General features: G+C 52.0%; 1 protein-coding gene across 1 annotated transcript in view; it reads right to left on the reverse strand.

Moving 5' to 3' along the window:
• The window catches only part of adipor2 (adiponectin receptor 2), a 46,023-nt gene that overhangs the window by 6,068 nt on the left and 14,955 nt on the right, over window positions 1–25,000 (reverse strand). Inside the window, exons 3-6 of the mRNA XM_061252493.1 lie at window positions 7,452–7,613; window positions 5,529–5,700; window positions 2,088–2,274; window positions 1,153–1,340 (exon numbers count right to left, since the gene is read on the reverse strand). Coding sequence (XP_061108477.1) covers window positions 1,153–1,340; window positions 2,088–2,274; window positions 5,529–5,700; window positions 7,452–7,613 — 709 coding nt within the window. The remainder of the gene's footprint in view (window positions 1–1,152; window positions 1,341–2,087; window positions 2,275–5,528; window positions 5,701–7,451; window positions 7,614–25,000) is intronic.

Below are 25,000 nucleotides of genomic sequence, written 5' to 3' on the forward strand. Positions count from 1 at the left end.
GATGAGAAAGGGAGTGAGGGAGAGAGGAGGGGGGAAACAGATGAGAAAGAAATACAGAGCAAGAAAGATGAGCGATACAGAGGGAGAGAGAAAAGAGGCAGCAGGAGAGAATAGAGTGAGGGAAAGAGGGAGAGCAAGTGAGCAAGAAAGACAGAGGGAAAGAGAGAAAGAGAGTGAGATAAAGAGACAGAAAGAGGGAGAGAGACAGAGGGAGAGAAAACAGGGAGAGGAGAAAGGGAAAGATATGGATAGAGTAGAGAAGGGCAAAGAGAGAGAGAGATGGATAGAGAATAGAGACAGAGAGAGATGATAGAGAAGGGGAAAGACAGAGAGATGGATAGAGAGAGAAGAGAAGGGCAGAGAGAGAGATGGATAGAGAGAGAAGAGAAGGGCAGAGAGAGAGAGAGAGAGAGAGAGAGAGAGAGAGAGAGAGAGATGGATAGAGAATAGAGACAGAGTGAGATGGACAGAGAGAGGACGGGGGTCCGGCCCCGGGGGCCCCCGGCTGCCCCCAGCTCTCTTGGGCCGCTGGAGAGCAGGACCCAGAGCCCGGTGAGGGGCCCTAACTGCCCTGTAAATGTCAGCAGGAACTGGGGGGGGATTATCTAAACGGCCTCTATAAAAGAGGGCACGCATTGATAGAGCGGGTCGTTTGTCTGCGGCCAATTACCGGGCGGGAGAGGGGGGCGGGGCGGGGCCTGCATTATTTACTGCCTCGGCAGGGGGGCGGCCTGTCTGCTGTCTGGTGACTCAGCAGGGGGGCGGGACCCGAGGTGCACCGTGGGGCTCGGCTAATGAGAACCCAGCGCCCCCACAAACACCCACTCCCCCGCCGACCGCCCTGCCCCAAACCAATAACTGCAGCCGCATTGAAATACTAATGAAACCAAACTGCAGGTAAAACAGCGATACAGCAGGGCCATGTGTCCCTGTGGAAGTCAGCAATACGGCTCAGCCAATGTGTGACAGACCTCACTAACTCCGGTTTACACACACACACACACACACACTCTCTCTCTCTTTCATATACATACACACACCCACTCTCTCTTTTATACACACACACACTTTTATGCACACACTCTCTTTTACAAGCACATGCACGTGTGAACGCGTGTGCACACACACACACACACACACACACGCCCTCACCTGCCCTGACTCCGCGGTACTGCGGCGTGGCGAAGAAGTCGCACTGTGAGACGATGATGGCGGAGATGCCCAGGATGCACACCACGAACAGGTAGATGAAGCAGGGCTGGGGCGAGCAGTAGAACGAGTAGTACAGCCAGGGCACGAAGCTGCCCATGATCAGGAACGCAATGCCAGAGTAGTCCAACCTGCAGGAGCGCACACACACACACATCAGTATGGGTGTATACATACACACACACACACACACACACACACACACACACACACACACACACACATCAGTATGGGTGTATACACACACACACACACACACACACACACATCAGTATAGGTATGTATACACACACACACACACACATACATCAGTATAGGTATGTATACACACACACACACACACACACACACACACACATTACATTAAATTACATTACATTATTGGCATTTAGCAGACGTTCTTATCCAGAGCGATGTACAGTTGATTGGACTAAGCAGGAGACAATCCTCCCCTTGAGCAATGCGGGGTTAAGGGCCTTGCTCAAGAGCCCAACGGCTGGGCGGATCTTATTGTGGCTACACCGGGATTAGAACCACCGACGCTGCGTGTCCCAGTCATGTACCTTAACCACCACAATACAGGCCGCCCCTATACACACACACACATACACACACACACACACATGCAGACACAAATACACACACACACACAGCATCCCATGTCCCCATATCACACAAGCTATGCCCTCGCCATTAACCTGTAGGCAGAGAGCTGTGACTCCATAACGGTCGATGTCGATGCAGCACACTGATAAACATGAGGTGAGCCTCCGGTCCGTTACGCAAGCGAGCACGGGGCCAGAGGCGCGGTCGATACCGCGGTCTACTCAGCGCGACCGCGGTGAACCGTAACCCCCGGACACGGGGTCAGCACTCACTTGGAGAAGACGCGGGACACGCCCTCAGAGTGGCAGTACACCGTGTGGAACAGCCAGGAGAAGGACAGGCAGAGGATGGCTCCCAGGAAGAACATGCCGATCACAATCTTCTCCTGGAACGGAGCCACGAACGACATGTTGGGCCGGAACATGTAGACTATCCCCAGACAGAGGAAGAACAGGCAGCCTGGAGGGAGAGGAGAGAGGGAGGGAGACGGAGAGAGGGATTCATCTTAACCGTGCCAAACTCTTATGTCCGGGGCCAACGTGGTGTAGCTGTTCAATGAACACACTGCTGCTTACAAGAGAATAGCCAGTCAGGCTATGTAGGAGAACAGTCAGGCTTGCGTATGAGAATAGTCAGTCAGGCTTGCGTACAAGAATGGTCGGGCTTCTGTGGAAGAATAGTCAGTCAGGCTAGCGTAGGACAATAGTCAGTCAGGCTAGTGTAGGACAATAATCAAGACTTGTGTGGAAGAATATTCAGTGAGGCATAGTCAGCGAGGCTTTTGTAGGAGAATAGTCCTTGTCCTTGTGTAGTCAGTGATGTCTAAGATAATGGTCATTCAGGAGGGTTCGGTCGATACGTCAATCAATATATTTAATCAATGGCACAGCCCAAAGTCTAATGATACGCCTGACTGAATTCAGACAACTTCAACCCCACATATCACAGCCCACGTGGAGCCGAACACAGAGGCCTTGTGTTTTTACCAGTCCATTCATCAACATCACGTTATGAAATTTTAGGAATAGAAACGACTGAAACTGTCATGGTTGGGAGCAGAAAATGGCATTTAATTTAGATACGAAGCCCTTAAACTGAGAAGCATAAATACGCCTGATGGCCTATATGAAACGACAAATTACAACGCACTAAATACATTGCAACACACATGTGACTGCAAGCTATTCGAAGCGGCCAGTTTAATAAAAGGATACATAACTTTCATTTGACAATAATGTGCGATACTTTCTCGAATGCCCCGTGGTTATGTTCGTGTGTAGATATTGCAAAGGGAAAGCTCATTAAATCTCTCAGTTTTATCTCCAGTCAGGGAGGCAAGCTGGTATCTGATGAGTGAACTGGTACAGCGTGTTCAGCAAAGCCACTGCACCGCACAATATTCACATATCACTGCTCACGATCTTTTACGAGCATCTATGAGTGCATGTCCTGTGTGTTTTATGTGCAAAACGTGTCACGTAAGCCACATAAACCCAAATACAAATCAACAGTTTTTCCTAATCTAATCAAATTTAATCTAATCTAACATCATAAAAACGTGGTCACAGCGCAAAAGGCACCAGCAAAACAACTCCAGAAAGTCCCTTCTGTGAGTTCCAATAGCCCAGCCCTTGAATTACACATTCTGATATCAGAAGAATGCAACCTGCATCCAAATAATGATGATCAAACATTTTTTCAATGTTATGATGTTATTAAGGGTGTAGAATCAGTTTGTAAGAGGAATTTACAGTAGGCTACAGGCTGAACACTAGGGGGCAGCATCAAACAGTTCATGCGTACAATCTGCCGGTCAGAACTGGTTTCCCCTTGCAGCACGGTGTGATACGATCGGCCCTGAAATGACCACAATTAATCATACATATGCTAAGATTGGAGACTGTGTACAAAGGAACTACAACTCCCAGAATGAGCACCAAACACATCAACATTAAAAGTAGAGAATGAGAGGGTGGGGTTCCCAGCAGACCGACACCTGAATCTCACCCCTCTGCTCAACATTCTTTCTTTATCAGTCACCCAGTTCCCCCTCTTTCTTTCAATCTCCCTTTCTCCCTCCTAACAGCTCAGTCTCAAAAGCAGCGAGCTGTTCACAGGGGTCAGGAGCTGTGTTGTGTTCACAGGGGTCAGGAGCTGTAGGTTAGGCGCCCCGCAGCCTCCTCTGCAGCATAAATATTCGCTTGCTAATGAGCAATTACATTACAGAACACTTGTACTGCACAACGATGACTGACCTCTAATGGATAGACACCGAGCCTGTGGCTGTGTGTGAGTGTGTGCACATGTCTGTGAGCGTGACTGTGTAGCAAAGAGGCTAACGATTGGTTAATTAATGTTATGACACATTTAAGCCCTTTATTGCAATGGGAGCAGCAGGAGTAGTTTTGACGGGCGGAGCTCGACATTCCCAACGAGGTTAGTCCGCACCGCTGGCTTCTCGAAATGTCACAACACACCAGCGCAATGTTGCGGAGACGGTTAACTCAATCACCCGTAATTAGCGCTGGACAGCCTAACAACAGATTTTAATATCTGTATTCACCCACACTGGCTTCCAAAATCTTTAGAGGCACAACAGGCAATGAGCAGCCGGCAACATCCTGTGGGCTTTTATTTTTTTTTAAAAAGAAAGAAAGAAGAAAACTAAACGGGAGACAATCTTTCACAATAAGAGCGGGGCCACTGCACTCACGGCCGGTCCGGTTGGTAATGCTAAAATATGACCCACTTAGTAAAGCATTAACGGCATTATCAATCATTACAGATCTAGCGCTGATACGGAAGCCGGCTTTCATACAGGCCGGCAAACGCACTGTAGGGGAGGACGGCGCGGCTGCCAAGACCGATAAAAATCCACACAGGTTTACGATACAGAGGTTGCCATGTATTATGCAATTCGGTTTCATTAGCGCGCCGTTTAACCTTGTGTGGACGTTTAACCTGCCGCCCTGCCCCGCACGCTCACCCCTTACCCCACACGCTCACCCCTTACCCAGCCTCAGTGTGCAGAGTGCTGCTCCCGTACCCAGCCTCAGTGTGCAGAGTGCTGCTCCCTTACCCAGCCTCAGTGTGGGGGAGAGCTGCTCCCTTACCCAGCCTCAGAGTGGGGTAGAGCTGCTCCCTTACCCAGCCTCAGTGTGCAGAGTGCTGCTCCCTTACCCAGCCTCAGAGTGCAGAGTGCTGCTCCCTTACCCAGCCTCAGTGTGCAGAGAGCAGCTCCCTTACCCAGCCTCAGTGTGGGGTAGAGCTGCTCCCTTACCCAGCCTCAGTGTGGGGGAGAGCTGCTCCCTTACCCAGCCTCAGAGTGGGGGAGAGCTGCTCCCTTACCCAGCCTCAGAGTGGGGGAGTGCTGCTCCCTTACCCAGCCTCAGTGTGCAGAGTGCTGCTCCCTTACCCAGCCTCAGTGTGGGGTAGAGCTGCTCCTTTACCCAGCCTCAGTGTGGGGGAGAGCTGCTCCCTTACCCAGCCTCAGTGTGCAGTGCTGCTCCCTTACCCAGCCTCAGTGTGCAGTGCTGCTCCCTTACCCAGCCTCAGAATGGGGGAGAGCTGCTCCCTTACCCAGCCTCAGAATGGGGGAGAGCTGCTCCCTTACCCAGCCTCAGTGTGCGGGAGAGCTGCTCCCTTACCCAGCCTCAGTGTGCAGAGTGCTGCTCCCTTACCCAGCCTCAGTGTGCGGTGTGCCCCTTCCTTACCCAGCAGATGTGTCCAGATGTTCCCCGTCTCCGTGTGGATTCTGAAGATGCTCTTGAAGCACGCCCGGAAGGAGGGCATGGGCGGCCGGTGGCCGTGCAACAGATAGTCGTTGTCCTTCAGCCAATCGGGCAAGACGTCGTGCGGTATCACCCGCCATCGGCCCTCCCACATCTGGGACGGAGGAGAGGAGGCGTTAAAGCGTGACGCGACTGGGTGGGGGTGCGCCACGAGCTACGCCCCCCCCCGGGTCCACGGATTCATTACAGGCCGGCTGGGAGAGGCGCACTTCATTAAGATCCTTTACCTGCACCGCCTCAATTCATTCGGCAGCGGACGGTAATTAAAAATGCTCCCCTTAAATAATTAAAAATGCAATTTCATTAAGTTGGCGGCTACGTCACCTAGCGCCCTGTGAGAACAAAGCACTTCCGCAGGCCTAAGTGCTTCTGAAGCTCGGTTATCAGATCGGGGGGAAAAGACCGGAAAACACGGGGCCAACAGGGGCCACACAACAGATTGTGTTTCTGTTATTACCTTTCTGCAGCCGAGTGCAATAACTGCACGCGTTAATTAGCAATTAGCAGCCTAACTAAAGCGAACACTGGACTTCATAACCCGAACAACAAAACAACTCAGCCAATGAATCTTAAACCAAAACACATTCCGCTCGTACACAAAGGAGAGAAACAATTAGGGTGCAAATGAAAAATTAACATGCCAGAAAATGATTGTATGCAATAAATACTCTGCAGCATAGTACAGTGGTACAAACTAGACTCTGTTTACAGGGTACTGAAAGACTATCAGAGAAAGACTGCTGGCAGAGGCGGAAAAGAAGACATGTTCTTGGAAGGAGGTAAACGATATCACATCTGCAGAGCCGTATGTCAACGTGCTGCATACCGTCCGCAGAGCAGCAGTCAAGTTGCAAACACACCCAACAGCTTGCAAGCCAAAAAAAAAGGGCCAAGTGTGGTTGAAAACTTGTAAACACATTCGCTATTCGTAAGATCTGGTGCTTCAAGGCTTTACCAAGCTTGTCTGGCGTACTGCCACCTATAAAATGTGGAAACCCTGGTTCTCTCGGTTGGCTCAAAACAATTACGCGTGCGACCCAGGCGCGGTGCTTTCCGTGAAGTCAAAGCTAAGAGCTGGGCTTCGTTGAGAACCGCACGGCGTGTATGAAACGTGCTGGCGGATGAAGTGTTGTTTGAGGACATGAACCGTGTTAAAAGTGCGGAGAAGAGCGGAACGGAGACGCGACCGAACCTTCTCTGAAGGCCGGCAAAGTCGACAAACGCGTCTTTCTGGTCTTTATTTTGTACACGCAAGCTGTCCGATAAAAATTAACTGAGCCAAACTGAAAAAGCCGTGCAGCGCGTTTGAAGACACTAAAATGAAACGGCAGTAAAATCTGGGCCCGGGACATTAATGAGTGAAAGGCCAGCCTGAGGCTGTGCCGGGATTGGGCGGTTTATCAGTGAAGAGCAGAACTCTGATCCAATGAGGACCCAGCTTTAGAGGCTGTGGTCTGCAGGCTGGTTTTGCCAGAGGAAGGGACGGATTTCTGCCACCTTCACCGGGCCCGAAACAACCCGCACTGCCACTGACTCTCTCACTCACTCTCACATATCACAACCAGCGCCAACAGAGAAGTGGCACTTCAAATAAAGGAAGTGAGGAAACATTAATATTTCTGCTTTGGAGAGGGGTTCTGAGATAAGGGAACCACCAACAACTTGTTAAAAAAAGAAAAGAAACCAAACAATGTCTGAACAAAGGCCATTATGAAAAACAACGGCACAGCTGCGGTCACGCGCCAAAGAGCCGAAAGTGTGCCAAAGGTTCCTCTGTCCACTGGGTCCTCTGACGCCGGAGACCGCTGCATTGTGGGCCGGTGGAGGGGGGGGGGGGGGGCTCACCTTGTGCACAAACTCCTCCATCCTCTCCATGGCGTGGTGGGCCTGAAGGAGCGGCGTCATGCCCATGAAGCCTTCGTCCGAGCTCTTCTCCTCCTCTTCCTCCCGCTCCTTCTCCTTCTCCTTCTCCTCCGAACCCCTCTGCTCCATGAGCTCTGGGATTTCCTGCCGACACAAGGTCAGGAAGACCGACGTCAGGACCCGAGCACGGGCGTGCTGACGCTGTGAAACACCGGGCGTTGCACGACACTGAAAAATACACACACTCACAGCAGTGGGGTGCTGGGGAAGGCAGATATCTGCCCACTGCAGGCTAATTAATGTGGTTTTTGCTCTGAATAGCTGCGCTCCGGGTCTTTTCCAGCCAGTGTGAGCGTTTCAGAAGCAGCCTCAGCACAGACAGGCCACTATCTCTTATTTATCACACACACATACAGAACACAATTATAATAATAATAACCGTAACAGGGGGAGGGCCCTGCAGATTAATGTGCTGAGAGGGAGGATATGTAATGCAGAGTCATCCATCAACCCTGATACCCCCCAATTGCCCTCATTTACGGCCTCTCTCTCTCGCACGCTCAAGCGAGCACACACTCACACTCACACACTCACACACTCACACACTCACACACTCACACACTCACACACTCACACACACTCTCACTGTGCCAGAGGTACAGACAGAACCCTCCAGCCCTGCAGCCCTTGCTCCCCATCCTCCAGTAGCACTGAAGTTAATAGCAGCGCATGAGCTGGCAGGTACAGCCTGTACTCTGAAGGTCTGCTCTGCATAAATAGAGCAGGCAGGTTGAAAAGTAGCACAACCGGCCGCGTTACGGTGCGTTTACAGCCAATGGACACCAGGTAAAACCCCCACTGAGCCCCGCACGCCAGGGAGGGACAGGGACTGGGGTACGGGAGCTGCGTGACAATGTCCACACGCTTTAGGAGAGAGAGGTTAGAAGAGGGCGAGTGTGCAGTATGCACTGAGAGGGTGAGTGTGCAGTATGCACTGAGAGGGTGAGTGTGCAGTATGCACTGAGAGGGTGAGTGTGCAGTATGCACTGAGAGGGTGAGTGTGCAGTACACAGTGAGAGGGTTAGTGCTCAGTATGCACTGAGAGGGTTAGCGCTCGGTATGCACTGAAAGGGAGAGTGAGGAGTATGCAGTGAGAGTCGCTAACAGGCTTTAGGCAGGAGGCTCAGCTCTCGCGGTCTCAGCGTAATCAGTGTTGACGCGGCATTAGCATGTGCAATTCTCCGCTCCCATGTGAGCGCAGGGTGGTATACGCAGGTAACCGTGGGAACAGGGGCTCTGACGCACAGCTGAGAGTGACCTCACCGCAGGCTGCGAGGGAGGGGGTCTTAATTTGAAACGGGGGCGGGGGGGGGGCCATGTTACCAACTATAGCACCACTTACCCCGTCATCCGACCGCGTGTAGCCGACCACACGTGGAACACAGGCCGAACGCACCCCGAACACGGTCACTCCCAGACAGACGCCCCCTGCCCCCCACGTCGGCGCCTAGCGAGGAGCGAGGAGCTGACCCATCAGCACTCCAGCGATTTCCCAAAATAGGCCCGCTCGGACCGGAGAGGGGTTTCTCCGCCGGCAGCGGATTCCAAAAGGGCACCACGGCGACGGGGAGCAACGAGAGCGGAGTCAGCTTTTACCCTCCGCACGGAAACACAACAACCCGAGAACCGCCCGAGAGAAAACACCACGACATCAGGCCTGAGCAGCACCACTGCGACAGTCTCACAGGCTGCTCAAAGGCCTGATCGCCCACCGCACGCGAGAAGACTGATGTACTTTCATCACTATACTTACTACCACAACCCTTTTATCTTTACACTGAAAAAGTGCTAAATTAGACAACAAAAATTGCCAATGAGGGAAGACAGTTTTCAAGATTTGCCAATGGGGCATGAAAATTGAACTTGTCTAGCAGTAACTTAAAACAAATATTTTCTGCTTGAGCGAAAAACAAACAATCTTATGACAAGTCTTATGACAAGACTAAAATGCTTGTTAAGACTGTAGTTTTTTGCAGTGTAGTGTAATTATTAGTGTTGCTGAGTGCTGTAATTCTTATCTCCTCAGAGTTTTTATCTGCTGGGCGCAGGGGAGCAGCAGACACAGGTACCCAGCGGGTCGCTGTCAGTTAGCACGTTAGCTCGTTAGCCGGCGGATCTGTCACTCCGCAACCCTCTCGAGGAGCTCCGCGGGTGACTGCGAACAACAGAGCGAGCTGGATTCATAATTCATGAGGATCTAACCCAGTTCCCAGGGCCGACAGTGAGATCACGCGGAGTGTGTTGTGCCAGCGCGGTGTGTGTGTGTGTGTGTGTGTGTGTGTGTGAAGGCCTGCCCGTGGATACGTCTCAGGGTGTTCGAGAGGAGCCCCGACCCGAGTCACTTCAACCTGCTGCTGCCGTAACGCACCGATACGTACAGGAGATGTGTCAGGCCAAGCAGACCCAGTCAACACTTCCTGAATTATACACAAGCAGGACTATACAATGTTGCTCGGAGTCTTCAAGTATTTATGAACTGCTCCCGCTCTCTACCAAGCTTGCCATCAGTCTCTCCCTCCCTCTCTCTCCCTCTCTCTCTCCATCCCTCTCCAGCCGCCCGCTGCAGAATGAGCCCTCTGGAGTCAGTTACTCTGTGAAGTTGCTGAACTCACTGAGAGGTGTCAGAATGAGTCAGGATCAGGCACTACAGACACGGAGATAACCTGCCAGGTCCAGAGAGAGGGAGAGACATTTCATTGCTGTTGTTGAGAAGAGTGTTATTGTGTTATCTGAACCGAGAGAGGGAGGCTGGAGGGGAGGGGGGGGGGGGGGGGGGGGGCAGTGAAATTCAGCGCCCTGGAGGCCCTGGAGCATGCTGGGTACAGTCACACAAGCCCCAGGACAAAGCACTTCAAGTGGGGAGGTCAGGCTGGACAAATCCCTGGACCCCCTGGGCTGACAGCAACTGTGGGAGCGTGCGTTTGTGTAGAGGACATGTGTGTGTGCCTGTAGGTAGGGGGTGTGTGTCTGGCAGAAGAGGGCATGTGTGTGACTCTGTATAGGGTGTGTGACTCTGTAGGGGGTGTGTGTGTCTGAAGGGGGCATGTGTGTCTGAAGGGGGCGTGTGTCTCTGTAGGGGGCGTGTGCGTCTGTAGGGGGTGTGTGTCTTTGTAGGGGGCGTGTGTCTCTGTGGGGGGGGTGTGTCTGTAGGGGGCGTGTGTCTCTGTAGGGGGTGTGTGCGTCTGTAGGGGGTGTGTGTCTTTGTAGGGGGCATGTGTCTGTAGGGGGTGTGTGTCTTTGTAGGGGGCGTGTGTCTGTAGGGGGCGTGTGTCTCTGTAGGGGGCGTGTCTCTGTAGGGGGCGTGTGTCTCTGTAGGGGGCATGTCTCTGTAGGGGGCGTGTGTCTCTGTAGAGGGTATGTGTGTCTGTAGGGGGCGTGTGTCTCTGTAGAGGGTATGTGTGTCTGTAGGGGGCGTGTGTCTCTGTAGAGGGTATGTGTGTCTGTAGGGGGCGTGTGTCTCTGTTGGGGGCGTGTGTGTCTGTAGGGGGCGTGTGTGTCTGTAGGGGGCGTGTGTCTCTGTAGGGGGCATGTCAGTAGGGGGCGTGTGTCTCTGTGGGGGGGGTGTGTCTGTAGGGGGCGTGTGTGTCTGTAGGGGGCATGTGTGTCTGTAGGTCTCTCCGCTGCCAGGCTTGTGCCCTCTAAAGCGCATGGCGTTGGGAGAGGGCTCTGTGCACTCCTTAAAAAGCCATCAGTCATCAGTGTCCTGGGACAGCTATTTATACCCCAGGCAGCACGGGGGCAGTGTGAGGGGCAGGGTGGGGCACTAGGACAGGGGGCAGTAACGTGCGTCTCAGATAGCGCTGTATTGATAATTGTGCCAGTGCTCAGACTTACAGCACGTACGCTTCTCACACAGAACAGCTTTAATAATGAGCCCCTGAGCCTCTGAGCCTCTCACAGAACATCCTGCAGACAGGGCCTGAGCTCCATTATACAGCCTGGGAGAGCCCTGTTCAATTCAGCATGCAGCGCACACACTCACTCACGACACAGACACGCACACACACACTCACTCACAGACACGCTCACACTCACACACACACTCACGACACAGACGCGCACTCACACACACACTCACGACACAGACGCGCACTCACACACACACTCACGACACAGACGCGCACTCACACACACACACACACTCACGACACAGACACACACTCACACACACACACACACTCACGACACAGACACGCACTCACACACACACTCACGACACAGACACACACTCACACACACACTCACGACACAGACACACACTCACACACACACACACACACTCACGACACAGACACACACTCACACACACACTCACGACACAGACACACACTCACACACACACACACACACTCACGACACAGACACACACTCACACACACACACACACTCACGACACAGACACGCACTCACACACTCACGACACAGACACACACTCACACACACACACACTCACGACACAGACACGCACTCACACACACACTCACTCACGACACAGACACGCACTCACAGACACGCTCACCAACAGAGAAACACACACACACACACACTCACGGCAGATAGACACGCACTCACACACACACTCACTCAAACAAATACACACACTCACAGAAACGCACATGCACGCATGCACTCACACACAGACACTCAAGGACAGACACACACACACACACACACACAATGCCAGAATCACAGAGATACAAGCACACAAAAGAACATGCATGTACACACATATGTAACGTGTATTCATGTTTAGCCTAACCGTCACTCTTGCAAAATGCATCCAAGCAAACACACGGCCCCGCACACACACACACACACACCCTCACGCACGCACACACACTCTCACGCACACACGGAACAGGAATCAACCTTTTCATATTGAATTACACGCCAGATCTGCGTGCGCCCCGTAGCAACATCTGAAACGGAGCGCACGTGCCACCGGAGGACAAGAAATTAAAAATAACTAAAAATAAACGAGACCTTTAAGAAAAACAGGCCACGTCTAATGAAACGCGAAACGTTCATTTTTTTCAATTATTCACAGATTCATTTCATAAATCAATAAACCACCCGCCATTGCCCTAAATGGAATTGGGAACGGCGAATTGGGGGGAATCCAAATGAAAACGAGTCGGGCTTGTTGAGCCAGTAACGGTTCTGGCCTGGGGCTAGGGACGGCCTGTTCTGCACAGGGAGAGCGTGGCGGAGAGCATCCTCCACCGCGCTGTGCAAATGAAGCGGCTGTCAGCGCACCCCCAGGGTGACCCTCCGCCCCTCCGATCAACCCCTCAGGGTGTCAGATCTCAAACACGCCACCGGAGTGCTCTTAACTGCATGCGCGGATGTAAAGGCCCCCTCCACACCAAGAACTGGAACTATAAACAGTGATTATAAAGACAACTATGCAAGTCATTTTGTGTGTGACGCCCTGTAAATTCAGATGGATTGTGATTGGATGTCAGGTTTTCTATCATTCATGCAGCTGGGGAAAAAACAATCGCTCTGAAAGTGATCCCAACGATATCGTTCGTCACGGTCGTTACAGCTGTGGTGTGGACTCCGCCATCCATTTTTTAAAACCATATATTTTTATGGTTATCTTCTTGGTGTGGACAGGCCTAAACACTCACTACCGGTAATTGAAAGCAATGTAGTTCTAGAATAAAAACATTCTAGGGTTAAAAGGGTTAAACTCCGTAATTAAGCAGCTGTTAATGAACACGCCTCCTGGCTTATAGACCATCTTCTAGCGCAGGCACTTTTAGGATAAGAACCTCTGACCACCGGGTTTATAGAAACCGCCTTTGTGTGCAAAGCTACGGTACCGCCACAAATGCTAATTTTATTTGACTGTTGGGGCGACTGATTAAAATATTAATCATGTTGTGCAATGATAGATCTTAAAATTGCAAGGGCAGCAAAACGGCTGGAGAATCTAGACTGAAGACAAAAAGCAGAAGACCGGAGTCGTATCCGCCTGTGCGTTGCCATCGGACGACAAACCTCCGGCACCCAAAATGCAATTACTTCGTTCCCCACTCTGACAGCTTGTGAAATTTAAACCCGTCTCCTGTGACTTTCTGATAAGAAAAAAATGTACAAAAAGGAAAGACTTCCTTGAGGTGGGGAAGTGGAGAACAGCAAGACACTCAGCCGGCAATAATCCACCATCGACGTGACGGGCTACGAAAAACAACACCCCCCCCCGCGACGGTCTTTCACAACTCAATCCCAAAGTCCAGGAGAAACAACAGTAAAAATATAAAGTTCTTGAGGGTGGGTGTGTTTCTTGTGGGGGTAATAGTCTGTACCAGGTTTGTAACATGCGATTACCGGGCGGGTCAGGCTTTTACTGTAATCCAACCAATGTCTAGGTCACGATTAACACGGGCTTGCTTCATAATCATCTGCATCGTATAAGCTACTTTAGCAGATAAGCCACGTGTCCGGGGCAGTTGCAAGTTCCAAAACAATAGACAAGAACCCGCCTCCCACCCGCCTCCACTTCACTGAACAAAAACAACTCGGATTACATCCGTGAAAAACAGAGACATTCGATCCCCTCGCACAACAGGAATAGTTTAAGAGTGGCGTTTTTGGGAAAAGTGACGGCAGAGCCGTGTGTGTGAGTGTGACCATGTAACGAACGAACACACACGCACACACAAAACACACACACGCGCGCGCACGCACGCATCCACAGCTCCTCAATGAACCAGGACTGTGGCTATATGAACTATCCATGACCTCCACTTACTCACTATGAATTCAATAACTGATCGTGAATATCTGAAAACTGAAATAAAGGATCCAAGTTTAATGAAATGGCTGTGTTTCCCCTCAGTAAGAGACAGACAGATATAAGTGTCGGGGGGGGGGGGGGGGGAGGAGAGAGAGAGAGAGAGAGAGAGAGAAAGAGAGAAAGAGAGAGACCGCAAGAGCCCAGCTGTAACCACCTCTTTGCATACACCTGCAAATCCAGAGGAAATGTGCACACAGCGCAAGGTCCCCGCTTGAAAATCGTGGTAAAACCTGACAGAAAGGAACACGAAACTGGGTAAGCTTCCTGTGACAGCGTTCAGTATCGCCTCAGCGTCCCGTGTAAACTCAGGAGCGCCGCACAGGAGCAGCGCTTCCCCTGGACCCGTGTAGCACCCCCTGCAGGGCAGCGACCGAACTGCCCCAGGCTCTGCAGCGCAGCGCCGTGCGTCTGGTTCTGCCGGAGCGCAGGAAACCCGAGTCCGCTGGGCCCCGGGGCCGGCGTGGGCCAGCCGGGATGATGCGCTGCGGGCAGTGGTGACGGTAGCCCCCCCGGGCCCCTGAAGACACTCTGCCCATCCCAGTGTAAGAGGAGAGGCCCCGTATGAGGTCTGTGGGGCTTATTTTTACACCGGCCCCCACCGTCTATAGCCTGCAGCCCCAATGTACTGTACAGCCTTTACACCGGCCCCCACCGTCTATAGCCTGCAGCCCCAATGTACTGTACAGCCTTTACACCGGCCCCCACCGTCTATAGCCTGCAGCCCCAATGTACTGTACAGCCTTTACACCGGCCCCCACCGTCTATAGCCTGCAGCCCCAATGTACTGTACAGCCTTTACACCAGCCCTATGGGCTGTGCTGCTGCAGCTCAATGTCCTCACATAAAAGCTGCCTCCGCATGTGAACACGGGCACACGGGCACACGGGCACACGGGCACACGGGCACACGGGCACACGGACACACGGGCACACGGGCACACGGGCACACGGGCACACGGGCACACGGGCACACGGGCACACGGGCACACGGGCACACGGACACACGGACACACGGACACACGGACACACATACAGACACACATACACACATACACACATACACACATACAGACATACAGACATACAGACATACAGACACACAGACACACAGACACACGTAACAGCACACCATACTATGCGGTACAAGACAAACCACAAACAAAGTCTTAAACACTCAACACACAAAGCACGGTTTCACAATAATTCAGCCCTGCAGATGAATGGACAATCCGTCCCGAATTTCAACACAAGGGCTTTCCAAATACACAGGAACACTGGGGAAGGGCCTCTGCCGGCGCTTTAATCCGGAACGCCCGCCACGGGAACGAGCCGCCCACGTGGAAAAGACCGGGCGGCCGCTGAACTCCGGCACGACGACGTGACGCAACGTCCTTCCACTCCAGGCCCAACGCCACGGACCCGGCCGGTAACCTCACACCGCGGCCCAGGGCCCCCGGCGTAAACACCGGAGCCCCGGCTGACAGAGCAGCAGGGAAGTAACAGCCCAACACCTCAGAGGGGGGCACGAGGGCAGGGAGAGGGGAGAGGGGAGAGAGGGGATTACGGGAGGCCAGGCTCTCTCGCAACGCACCGTGCGGAGAAACCGCACACTGCCGTCGCAAGATTTACAGTCCAGAAATGAGACTTTTATTTCTTCCAAACAAAGAAAGCTCCCCCTCCACACTCTTTCAAGCAGAAAATATTCGCTTGTTTTAAGTTACTGTTTTGCTTGACAAGTGAAATTTTCTTAACCCATTGGCAAATCTCAGATTTAGTCAAATTGGCTCATTCCATTGGCATTATTATGTCATTTCACACAAAAAGTAATGAAAGCAATAATTGAAGCCGAAACACTCGGTGAGATAAAGACTTATTTTTTCAGTTGTTCTGCAGTGCGGCTGAAACAAGCCCGAGACAGCATCGCTATCACAGAGGCTGCGCGGCGATTGGGCCTGGCCCACGGGGTCAATGACCGCCTGAGCACCCCGGATCCATACTCTATTATAACCCCGGGTGGCCGACTGCAGCCGGCCCCCAGAGCGCATGGATCCCAGCGGCGCGCGCGATACCGCCGGCCACGCGCCGACATCTGCGCCCCGCGGTTGCGCAACGCCGGCCCGACCGGGCTCTGGAGACGGGAAGATGAGGACCATCTGCGCTTCGGCGCGAAAAACACGGAGGAGGCCCGCTTCTGGAGAAGATCCGGACGGTTAAAACGTCGGATTAGATTTAATACGAAATCGCGCCGCGAGATAGAGGAACGTCGGAAAAAGCCGACCGGCTCAGATAAGACGCCCCGCGTGCGCCCGAGGAGCGGCTCGATATCTCATCGTAAAGACGGCTCTTAAAATAACGTTCTTATCGGAAGGCCGTTGGACTCTGCAGCGCTGATATCAATCATAAAGTTTTTCTAAGAAAGAGAAACTCATAACCGCGAACAAACATCCTCTCTTGAAATTTTTAAACCAACAGAAATGTGATAAACAGTTTGACTCGGTTGTATTCTTCACATAGGACTAGTGTAGTAAAACAATGTTTGGTGGAATAAAACCAAATAAATTAAATTTCCTGGTATATAACCATTTCAAAATTGCTGGGCACATTTTAATTTTGTGGAGCAACTTCCACGCAACTCGGTACGTAACAACAGGCTCTGATAGGTAGTGCATGCCATAGCTTGTAGTGCCCTCCAGCTAGTAGAAACCCAAGCTTGCTAGGAGCAGTAGTGCTTGGGGTGGTTACACTCGAGGGACTCATGCCTCTTTGAACCTTGAAAGAGAGAGGGGGCTGAGGGGGAGGCAAAGTCAGACTAAAGACAGGAAAACAGTGTGCATGAATAGTGGTCTCTGGGGGGGGGGGGCACTGTCATGTAAAATTAAAGACCACTTTCCTTGCAGTCTAACGGGGACGTGCACTTTCCCAGCTCTGCAGTCTAACGGGGACATGCACTTTCCCAGCAGTCTAACAGGGACGTGCACTTTCCCAGCAGTCTAACGGGGACGTGCACTTTCCCAGCAGTCTAACAGGGACGTGCACTTTCCCAGCAGTCTAACAGGGACGTGCACTTTCCCAGCAGTCTAACAGGGACGTGCACTTTCCCAGCTCTGCAGTCTAACAGGGACGTGCACTTTCCCAGCAGTCTAACGGGGATGTGCACTTTCCCAGCAGTCTAACGGGGACGTGCACTTTCCCAGCAGTCTAACGGGGACGTGCACTTTCCCAGCAGTCTAACGGGGACGTGCACTTTCCCAGCAGTCTAACGGGGACGTGCACTTTCCCAGCAGTCTAACGGGGACGTGCACTTTCCCAGCAGTCTAATGGGGACGTGCACTTTCCCGGCAGTCTAACGGGGACGTGCACTTTCCCGGCAGTCTAACGGGGACGTGCACTTTCCCGGCAGTCTAACGGGGACGTGCACTTTCCCGGCAGTCTAACGGGGACGTGCACTTTCCCGGCAGTCTAACGGGGACGTGCACTTTCCCGGCAGTCTAACGGGGACGTGCACTTTCCCGGCAGTCTAACGGGGACGTGCACTTTCCCAGCAGTCTAACGGGGACGTGCACTTTCCCGGCAGTCTAACGGGGACGTGCACTTTCCCAGCAGTCTAACAGAGACGTGCACTTTCCCAGCTCTGCAGTCTAACAGGGACGTGCACTTTCCCAGCAGCCTAACGCACCCAGTTTAAATCTTTAACACACCAATCCACTGGCCTGCCTCAAAGGTAGTAGAGGGACAGCTTGGCCTGATGCAATAAAGGCTATGGGACCTCGCCTTTATCATTTTGAGTCATTCTCGTGACCCATACACATGCATGACCACTGAGTTCATGATCAAGAGACAGAATAAAAACAAAACTTTAAGATTTGCACTTTCACGACACCCTTTAGGATGCCGAAAGCAACAAATAATAATTGTACACAGAACTGTTACTGCATCATTCTGTAATCTTTCAGGATTGTGATACAAATTATTCTCCTTCCAACAGTGTTAAGAAAAACAGATCTTTCAACTTTCACACAGTCCAAGAACTTCCAGTTCTCAGACAGCAGTCATGCACATCATTCCAGGGTTGCGTTTCATGGCTGCCTCCCCCTACTCCTCTACCTCTGAGAGAATTGCGTGCTTCTTGGCCCCAGTCTTTGCTCAAAATCCTTCAGCCAATCAGGAGACGTGACCTTTGTACAGAGTAACCACACAACAGCTCCACCACAGTCATGTGACACAAGCAGACTGGCATATTACAACACACTGAACTAGCTCTGTGGAACTAAGGCTTTACAGCCAAAGCTAATAACCTCAGTCATCTGAGAAATATTCCACTGAAAGAACTGTAGACATTCATGAAAAACCGGGTTATGGACTACTATATACTGGAACCTCCCCCCGTAAATTCAATCAAGTGCTTTAGACATTTCCTTTTGAGAAGAAAAAAATAATGACTTTGCTAAGCCATTGTTACTCAGAAATTAAGCTACTGTAAAATATGGAAAACAAAAACAAAAAGGATTAGAGCTCTCTGGTTGAGAACAATGCAGTGTGTGCGTGTGTGTGCATGTGCGCGTGAGTGTGTGTGTATGTGATCGTGTGTGTGTGTGCCTGTGTACATGTGTGCGTGAGTGTGTGTGTGTGTATTTGAGTGTGTGCCTGTGTGCATGTGGGCGTGAGTGTGTGTGTGTGTGTGTGTATGTGAGCGTGTGTGTGTGTGCCTGTGTGCGTGAGTGTGTGTGTGTGTATGTGAACGTGTGTGTGTGTGTGTGCCTGTGTGTTTATTTGCCTGCTTGTGACAGGAAGGTAAGAGCCTGCCGCTCGATGGATAAAACAGAGAGGGTCTTATGGGAACACTGCAGCAGCTATGCACACTGGGAACACTGCAGCCAGTTTGGTTCATCTTAAATGAAGCTGTTCATAGAGGCAGCTCACAGATCCTCCATTGAGGAGGCAGTACTCCAGCTCTGCCTCGGGCTGTCAGCGTGATAGGAAACTGTGGCTTCACAAGAGCCAAAATGGATGGAGCCTTAACAAGTCGATCACAAGTTTGAGCCAACGCGGCATTGCGGTTTGTTCAAACAAGTCAATGACCGACAGTTCCTGGTGCCTCGGTCCGACCACACACCCCATCACTACAAGCAGACACTGAGCCCATATGGGCTCATCTACTGAAGAGAGACCTTTGTCCACAGATGTACTGTCCCTAAATCTGACCCCCAACCCTGACTGAATCTGCACTGCTAGGGAGGGCCAGATGGCAAGTTTAGACAGACTCAGGGTGGGAAATGCACAGCAGCCACCAGCCAAACGCTGGTAAACTGTATCTGTGTCTGTCTGCCCTATCAGCCACTTTGGCAGGTGACCACCCATCAGTTGAAGGTTGTGCTCTACTCAAAATCTCTCTGTTGTAAAGCAGTGAAATTGACTGGTGAATTTTGGGATGTGCCAGCCACTAAGGCCGGTTCCTGTCCCGATGTGCCTTTTTTTTTTTTTTTTTCGATCGGCTGCTCTTCTTCATAGGTCAATTTATATAGGGTGAAACCTATGAAAGTCTAGTACAGCTAACCACCTGCTACAAAATGCAGCAAACCAATGGGTCGGATGGTGTATGACACACCATCACACAGGACCTTGTATAGTTGGCAAAGGTGGATGTGACATCACGGGACACGCGTGCATAGGTGCGTCTCATCTTACAGGTGGAGAACAACAAGTTGTGAGGCACTGAGCATGTGCAGAACTGGGCCCACAGTGGGACACAAACACTGACACTGACACTGACACTGACACTGACACTGACACTGAGGATCCCTGATGACAGACCGCTCTCAGGTGTCAGGGTTTAATTGCACATGCTGAAAGCTGGCCGGGACAGCCGGGCCAATCAGCTTTCAGCCTGCCTCTCCCAGGTAGCGGCGACAGGGCCAGGATCACATGTCACAACAAAGAGGAGGGGGTCATCAGCAACCACACGCAAACAGACAACACAGGCACAAAACAAAAACTGTCGGCAGTTCAGTACCTGACACACGAATGGGTGCCTTCAGAGAGACACAGACACACAGACAGACACGCACACGCACACACACACACGCACACGCACACGCACACGCACACGCACACGCACACGCACACGCACACGCACACACACACACACACACACACGCACAGACAGACGCACAAGAAAAACATTGCAGGACAGACACGGGGGAGTAATTAGGGTAGAGAAAGAGACTGGAGGATGGTGGCAGGCCTGTTAATGTGTCCCAGGGGCAGACGGGACCCAGGGGGCAGGAAGACTCAGCGTTCCACCCCCACAGCCGGGCCTCAGCGATGGAGCACAACGTGTTCATCTGCACAAACAACTCAAAGGGTCAATTCCCCTCCAGTGTCTCACCTCCGGGGGGGGGGGTTCAGCTCCGAGACCACGGCAACGGAACAGCCCAACCCGACGTCAACAGAGGAGCGAGCGGAAAAAGCACGTACCGCGTCTTTAAACTGGAACCAGATGTACAATGTAGGGACACATGCGCACACCCCCCGCACCCCATCCCACGCCCACCCCCTCACCGCGTACAATAAGCCGTACTCAGGCCCAGAAACCGGACGGGCTTCGAAATTAGACGGCTTAGCATCTAATTAGCTAATGGGATAATGTGGCTAACCGGACGGAGGCAGCCCACAGGTGGGGTGGAGGATGACTGCCTCAGTGGAGCAGAGGCTCCCCCCTGGCACCTCCTTCATTACCGCAGGGAGCCCCTCCCGGGAAGGAGGCGCACAGCCACAGCACCACATGAGAGTGGGAGCGGGGGGGGGGAGGGAGGGAGGGAGCAGAGCGGGGTCTGCCCATCATCCCTCAAGAGTGATGCAGACTTACAAAGGACAAGCATACGCATCCACACGCCAAGCACACGCATCCACACGCCAAGCACAGCGGGAGCACACGCATTCAAAACGAAAGCACAAAAAAAAACTACCGAGAAATTCCCCCAAGGCGGCCAAGACAGAATTGTGTTCTCCTGTTCATTTACATTTTCAGTTTTCTCGGGGCTCGGTTTCAGCACATGAAACGGTTTCAGATAAATATAGACGAGACGTTATTGGGCAACTGTTAAACTGGGTTAAAGGGCTTTTCTCTTCCTTTTCAGCCATGGTGGAGCTCCCAGCACACCGTGACCCACCGGGGTCCGTCAGGATGTGGCGGGGAAACGCCACATGACTCAGTTGTGCTGCGCTCTCAGTAGATGACTCACTCACGGTAGTTATCTATAAAAGGCCCGGGGTCAATCTTAACTGGAAGCCATCGACCACATCTGCTCCGGAATCTGCGGCAGTGTGATTTCAGCCCGTGTTGCGTTACGCGGGGCGCGATAGAAGAGGCTACGTGATGCGAGACGCGTTTCTGTGACCGCCGTCCCCCCCCGCACCCCCCACACCACCCCGATAACGACGGTAGTAATGACTGCCTCCGCATCCTCTCGGTGGAAAAACAGGAAATGCGCGGCATTTATTTCTGACTGTGCCCGTAATCTCCTCCTCTCAGTACAGAGGCTGCTGACACGCAGGCTACATTATTAATCAGATACTGATCAATATCAATATAAACTACTAATATATAAAACACTTATACAGGCGCACGTATAATAGCATATGTCATGACTAAAATAGATCCATGTGATTCCACAAGTACACACATAATTAAATGTACGCTATCGCACATTTGGCCAACTTTAAGAGTGAACTAAATGTAGGGTTCTCCCCAAAGAACGAACAGTGGAGGGGTGTCACTCTGTTCCTGTACGTTGCTACCTACTTCCAATCAGGGGAGAGACCTGGCTTCTGCCAACTACTTTGTCAAGGCTGGGAAAAAATATCCTTCCTTCAGTACCATTCTTTTGATTCGGCACAGGCTACAACCCGATCAAATACAGTCTTTCTTTAAGGCAAGTGTGGTTCCAGTGCAGAACTTAAACTGAAATGTACATTTTTAAGACATTTGTCTTGCAAATGTTTTTCAGGAAGAAATTGACATTTTGTTCCTTGTGTCCGCTTCAAAGGCCAGAGGGCTTGAGCACCACACTGTTGTCAAATTCTGGAAAGAACCTGAAATGCTGCTTGCGCGTGACTAGTCACACAGACACAGCCCGCACATTAACTGGACTAAGGGTGTTTAAAAGTTCTGAGCTTGGCCTTTTCACAAAACCCCCAGCTGCTTTTCTGCTCCAAAGTGCAGTGCAGGGGAACGCCTTTCTACACCCACGCCTGAGACAGCACCAGAGAGCAGCAACGGTCATCTTCTAACCTTCTCCACAGAGCTAAAAAGTTTCTGAAACCCTCCCCCCCCCATGCAGCAGAACAGACGGCCAACGCTCCTCAGTCTGTGTACCACTGCCCAGCGGTGGTATAGCCCCCCGACAGCGCCACGGCAACGCTGCGTCTGAATGGGAGGCAGACAGAGGAGGCACCGCCCACAACCACCGGCCGTAAACAAGCCCCACAGGGCGGCTCAACTTTCTCCTATTTTACTGTGTTTACTGAAAAAGAAAAAAACGACAAAATGAAGCGCTCAAAATTGGCAGTCATAGGATAATGACAACAACGACGATGATTAGGGCAACGTGATTGATGAGGCTGTGTAGTAGGGATTGGGGTAACGGTATACGCTCGTAGCAACACTGTATTGTTGAAAGGCGTTCTAAAGTAAACAGTGGCATTTATATTGACACCATTCCTGAAAAGTGCTCGTCAAGTGTTGCTTTTTCTCCAGCGTTCTCTCAGACATCACCGCAGCAGTAATTGCCCACACGTGGGACAAATAAAGTGGAAGCTGAACAGAGGTCTTTTTGTTTTCATTCATTGCCCGCGCATGGGCCCACAGTTCATCACCTCCGCAAGCGGCGGGGCGGTCCCGTGTAAACACGCGTGACATCGGCGCAAATGATTCATCAGGGGAGCGCGGACACAGGAAGCCAGATAGCCACCGCGTGCTGGCGTGAAAACCTCCCGGGGGTGAGACAGGGGGTGAGACAGGGGGTGAGACAGGGGGTGAGACAGGGGGTGAGACAGGGGGTGAGACAGGGGGTGAGACAGGGGGTGAGACAGGGGGTGAGAATAGGGGGTGAGAACAGGTCAGGTCAGAGTGGCGAGCGGATGAGTCGTGGTGAGCTGCTTATGAGGCCATGCTACGCGCGTAGGAGAGCAGGAGCCCTGTGCCCTGCTGTCCCTCAGAGACGACCCTGCTAACGCCCAGGCTAACGGCTTAGCACCCGGCCCACCTGGGGGACTCCCACCTAGGTCAGCCCAGTAAAGGCCACCCTAACGCAGGCAATATTGTAGCTCTTCGACATATTTCCTGCAATCACGCCTCACTTCTAGTTATGACACAGCATAGCCCAAGGTAAGTATAAACTAGACTTAATGTCCATAGCCATGGATACCTGAGCCAATGCTTACAATATGAACTCGACTATGTCCATGGCTATAGATACCTGATACTTAATGAGAAGGACCTTATCTGACCTACCTATAACTGTTCTAATGGCCTTAGGTGTGCATTAATTGCACGGCGCTTGGGATAAGCACCGAATGCATGCGATGCAATGTAATGCAATGCAGTGCAACAGAACAGAACGTGCTTCTGTCCAATGTCCACTGTCGTAGCGCCGTGGGACAACCGAACTGCAGGAGGCCTAAAAATAGAGGGAGCGTGATGGAGCTGAATGCTAATGGCGAGCGCTATGGATAGCAGCCGCTCTGGTTCACCTGGCTCCTGTGCGCTCTGCTCAGGAGTCAACAGCACAGGACTGGTCTCCATACAGTGTCCCAGAGTGCAGACGTCTATCCGGAAACACGCGCACTTGTCCAGTCTCCCCTTGTAAAAGAGATTTCGTAGTGATTCTCAAATGGCGTTTCTGCGGTGTGAGGCCGGTTCGATTTGCCAGTGTCATAAAAAGATAACAAGCTCATTTTAGTTTTTTATATATATATTTTTTTTTGGATAGTCTGAGTTACAGCCTGGGAAGGCCAGTCACAAAACCCCACCAGGGAGGGGAGCGGCGCAGTCGACACGCTCCTCTCGTTTCCTGAAGGCCCGCCAGCGCTTGATGCAAATGCACCAAACGAGCATCTGTTACCGCCCTGGCTTCCTTAAAAATTTAATCACCCGGCCATATTGCAGATAATATGCACCTGGCCTGAAAAGGCAGTGAGGAGGGAAGAGCACACAGGGAGGGGGGGGGGGGGGGTCACTGCCCCACATCTTCGGGGATAGTTTTACACGCGCCCCCCCATCGGCCCACGCCGTACGACTGGAGGCCCGGCCAACCAGAGCGCGGGGTGGCGGGGTCTGGCGTGAGGTCCATTAACGCCCGGCTGTATCGGGTTACAGCTCGTCACAGCGCTGCCCGCGCCTGTAAGCCTACACCGGGAGGCAGGGTGACCAGCGGCGGCCGCCCCGGGGTTAAATCCGCCGTGTAAACAGCAGCCTCCTGTTTAACCCCCTTTTTTTTTTTTTTTTTACATGAAGAGTGGGCTGTTTGGAATGTCTTCCAAAATTCTACGTCAGTGTTCCACAAACCCACTGCTTTCAGCTGCCAGTTGTGAGTGTTACATCAGCGTTAGAATGTTCCGTTAAGAACATTCCAATCGCATATTTATTTCAAAATTCTAAGTCAATGTTC

The sequence above is a fragment of the Conger conger genome, chromosome 8 (assembly GCF_963514075.1).
Source record: "Conger conger chromosome 8, fConCon1.1, whole genome shotgun sequence".
NCBI classification, from domain to species: Eukaryota; Metazoa; Chordata; class Actinopteri; order Anguilliformes; family Congridae; genus Conger; species Conger conger.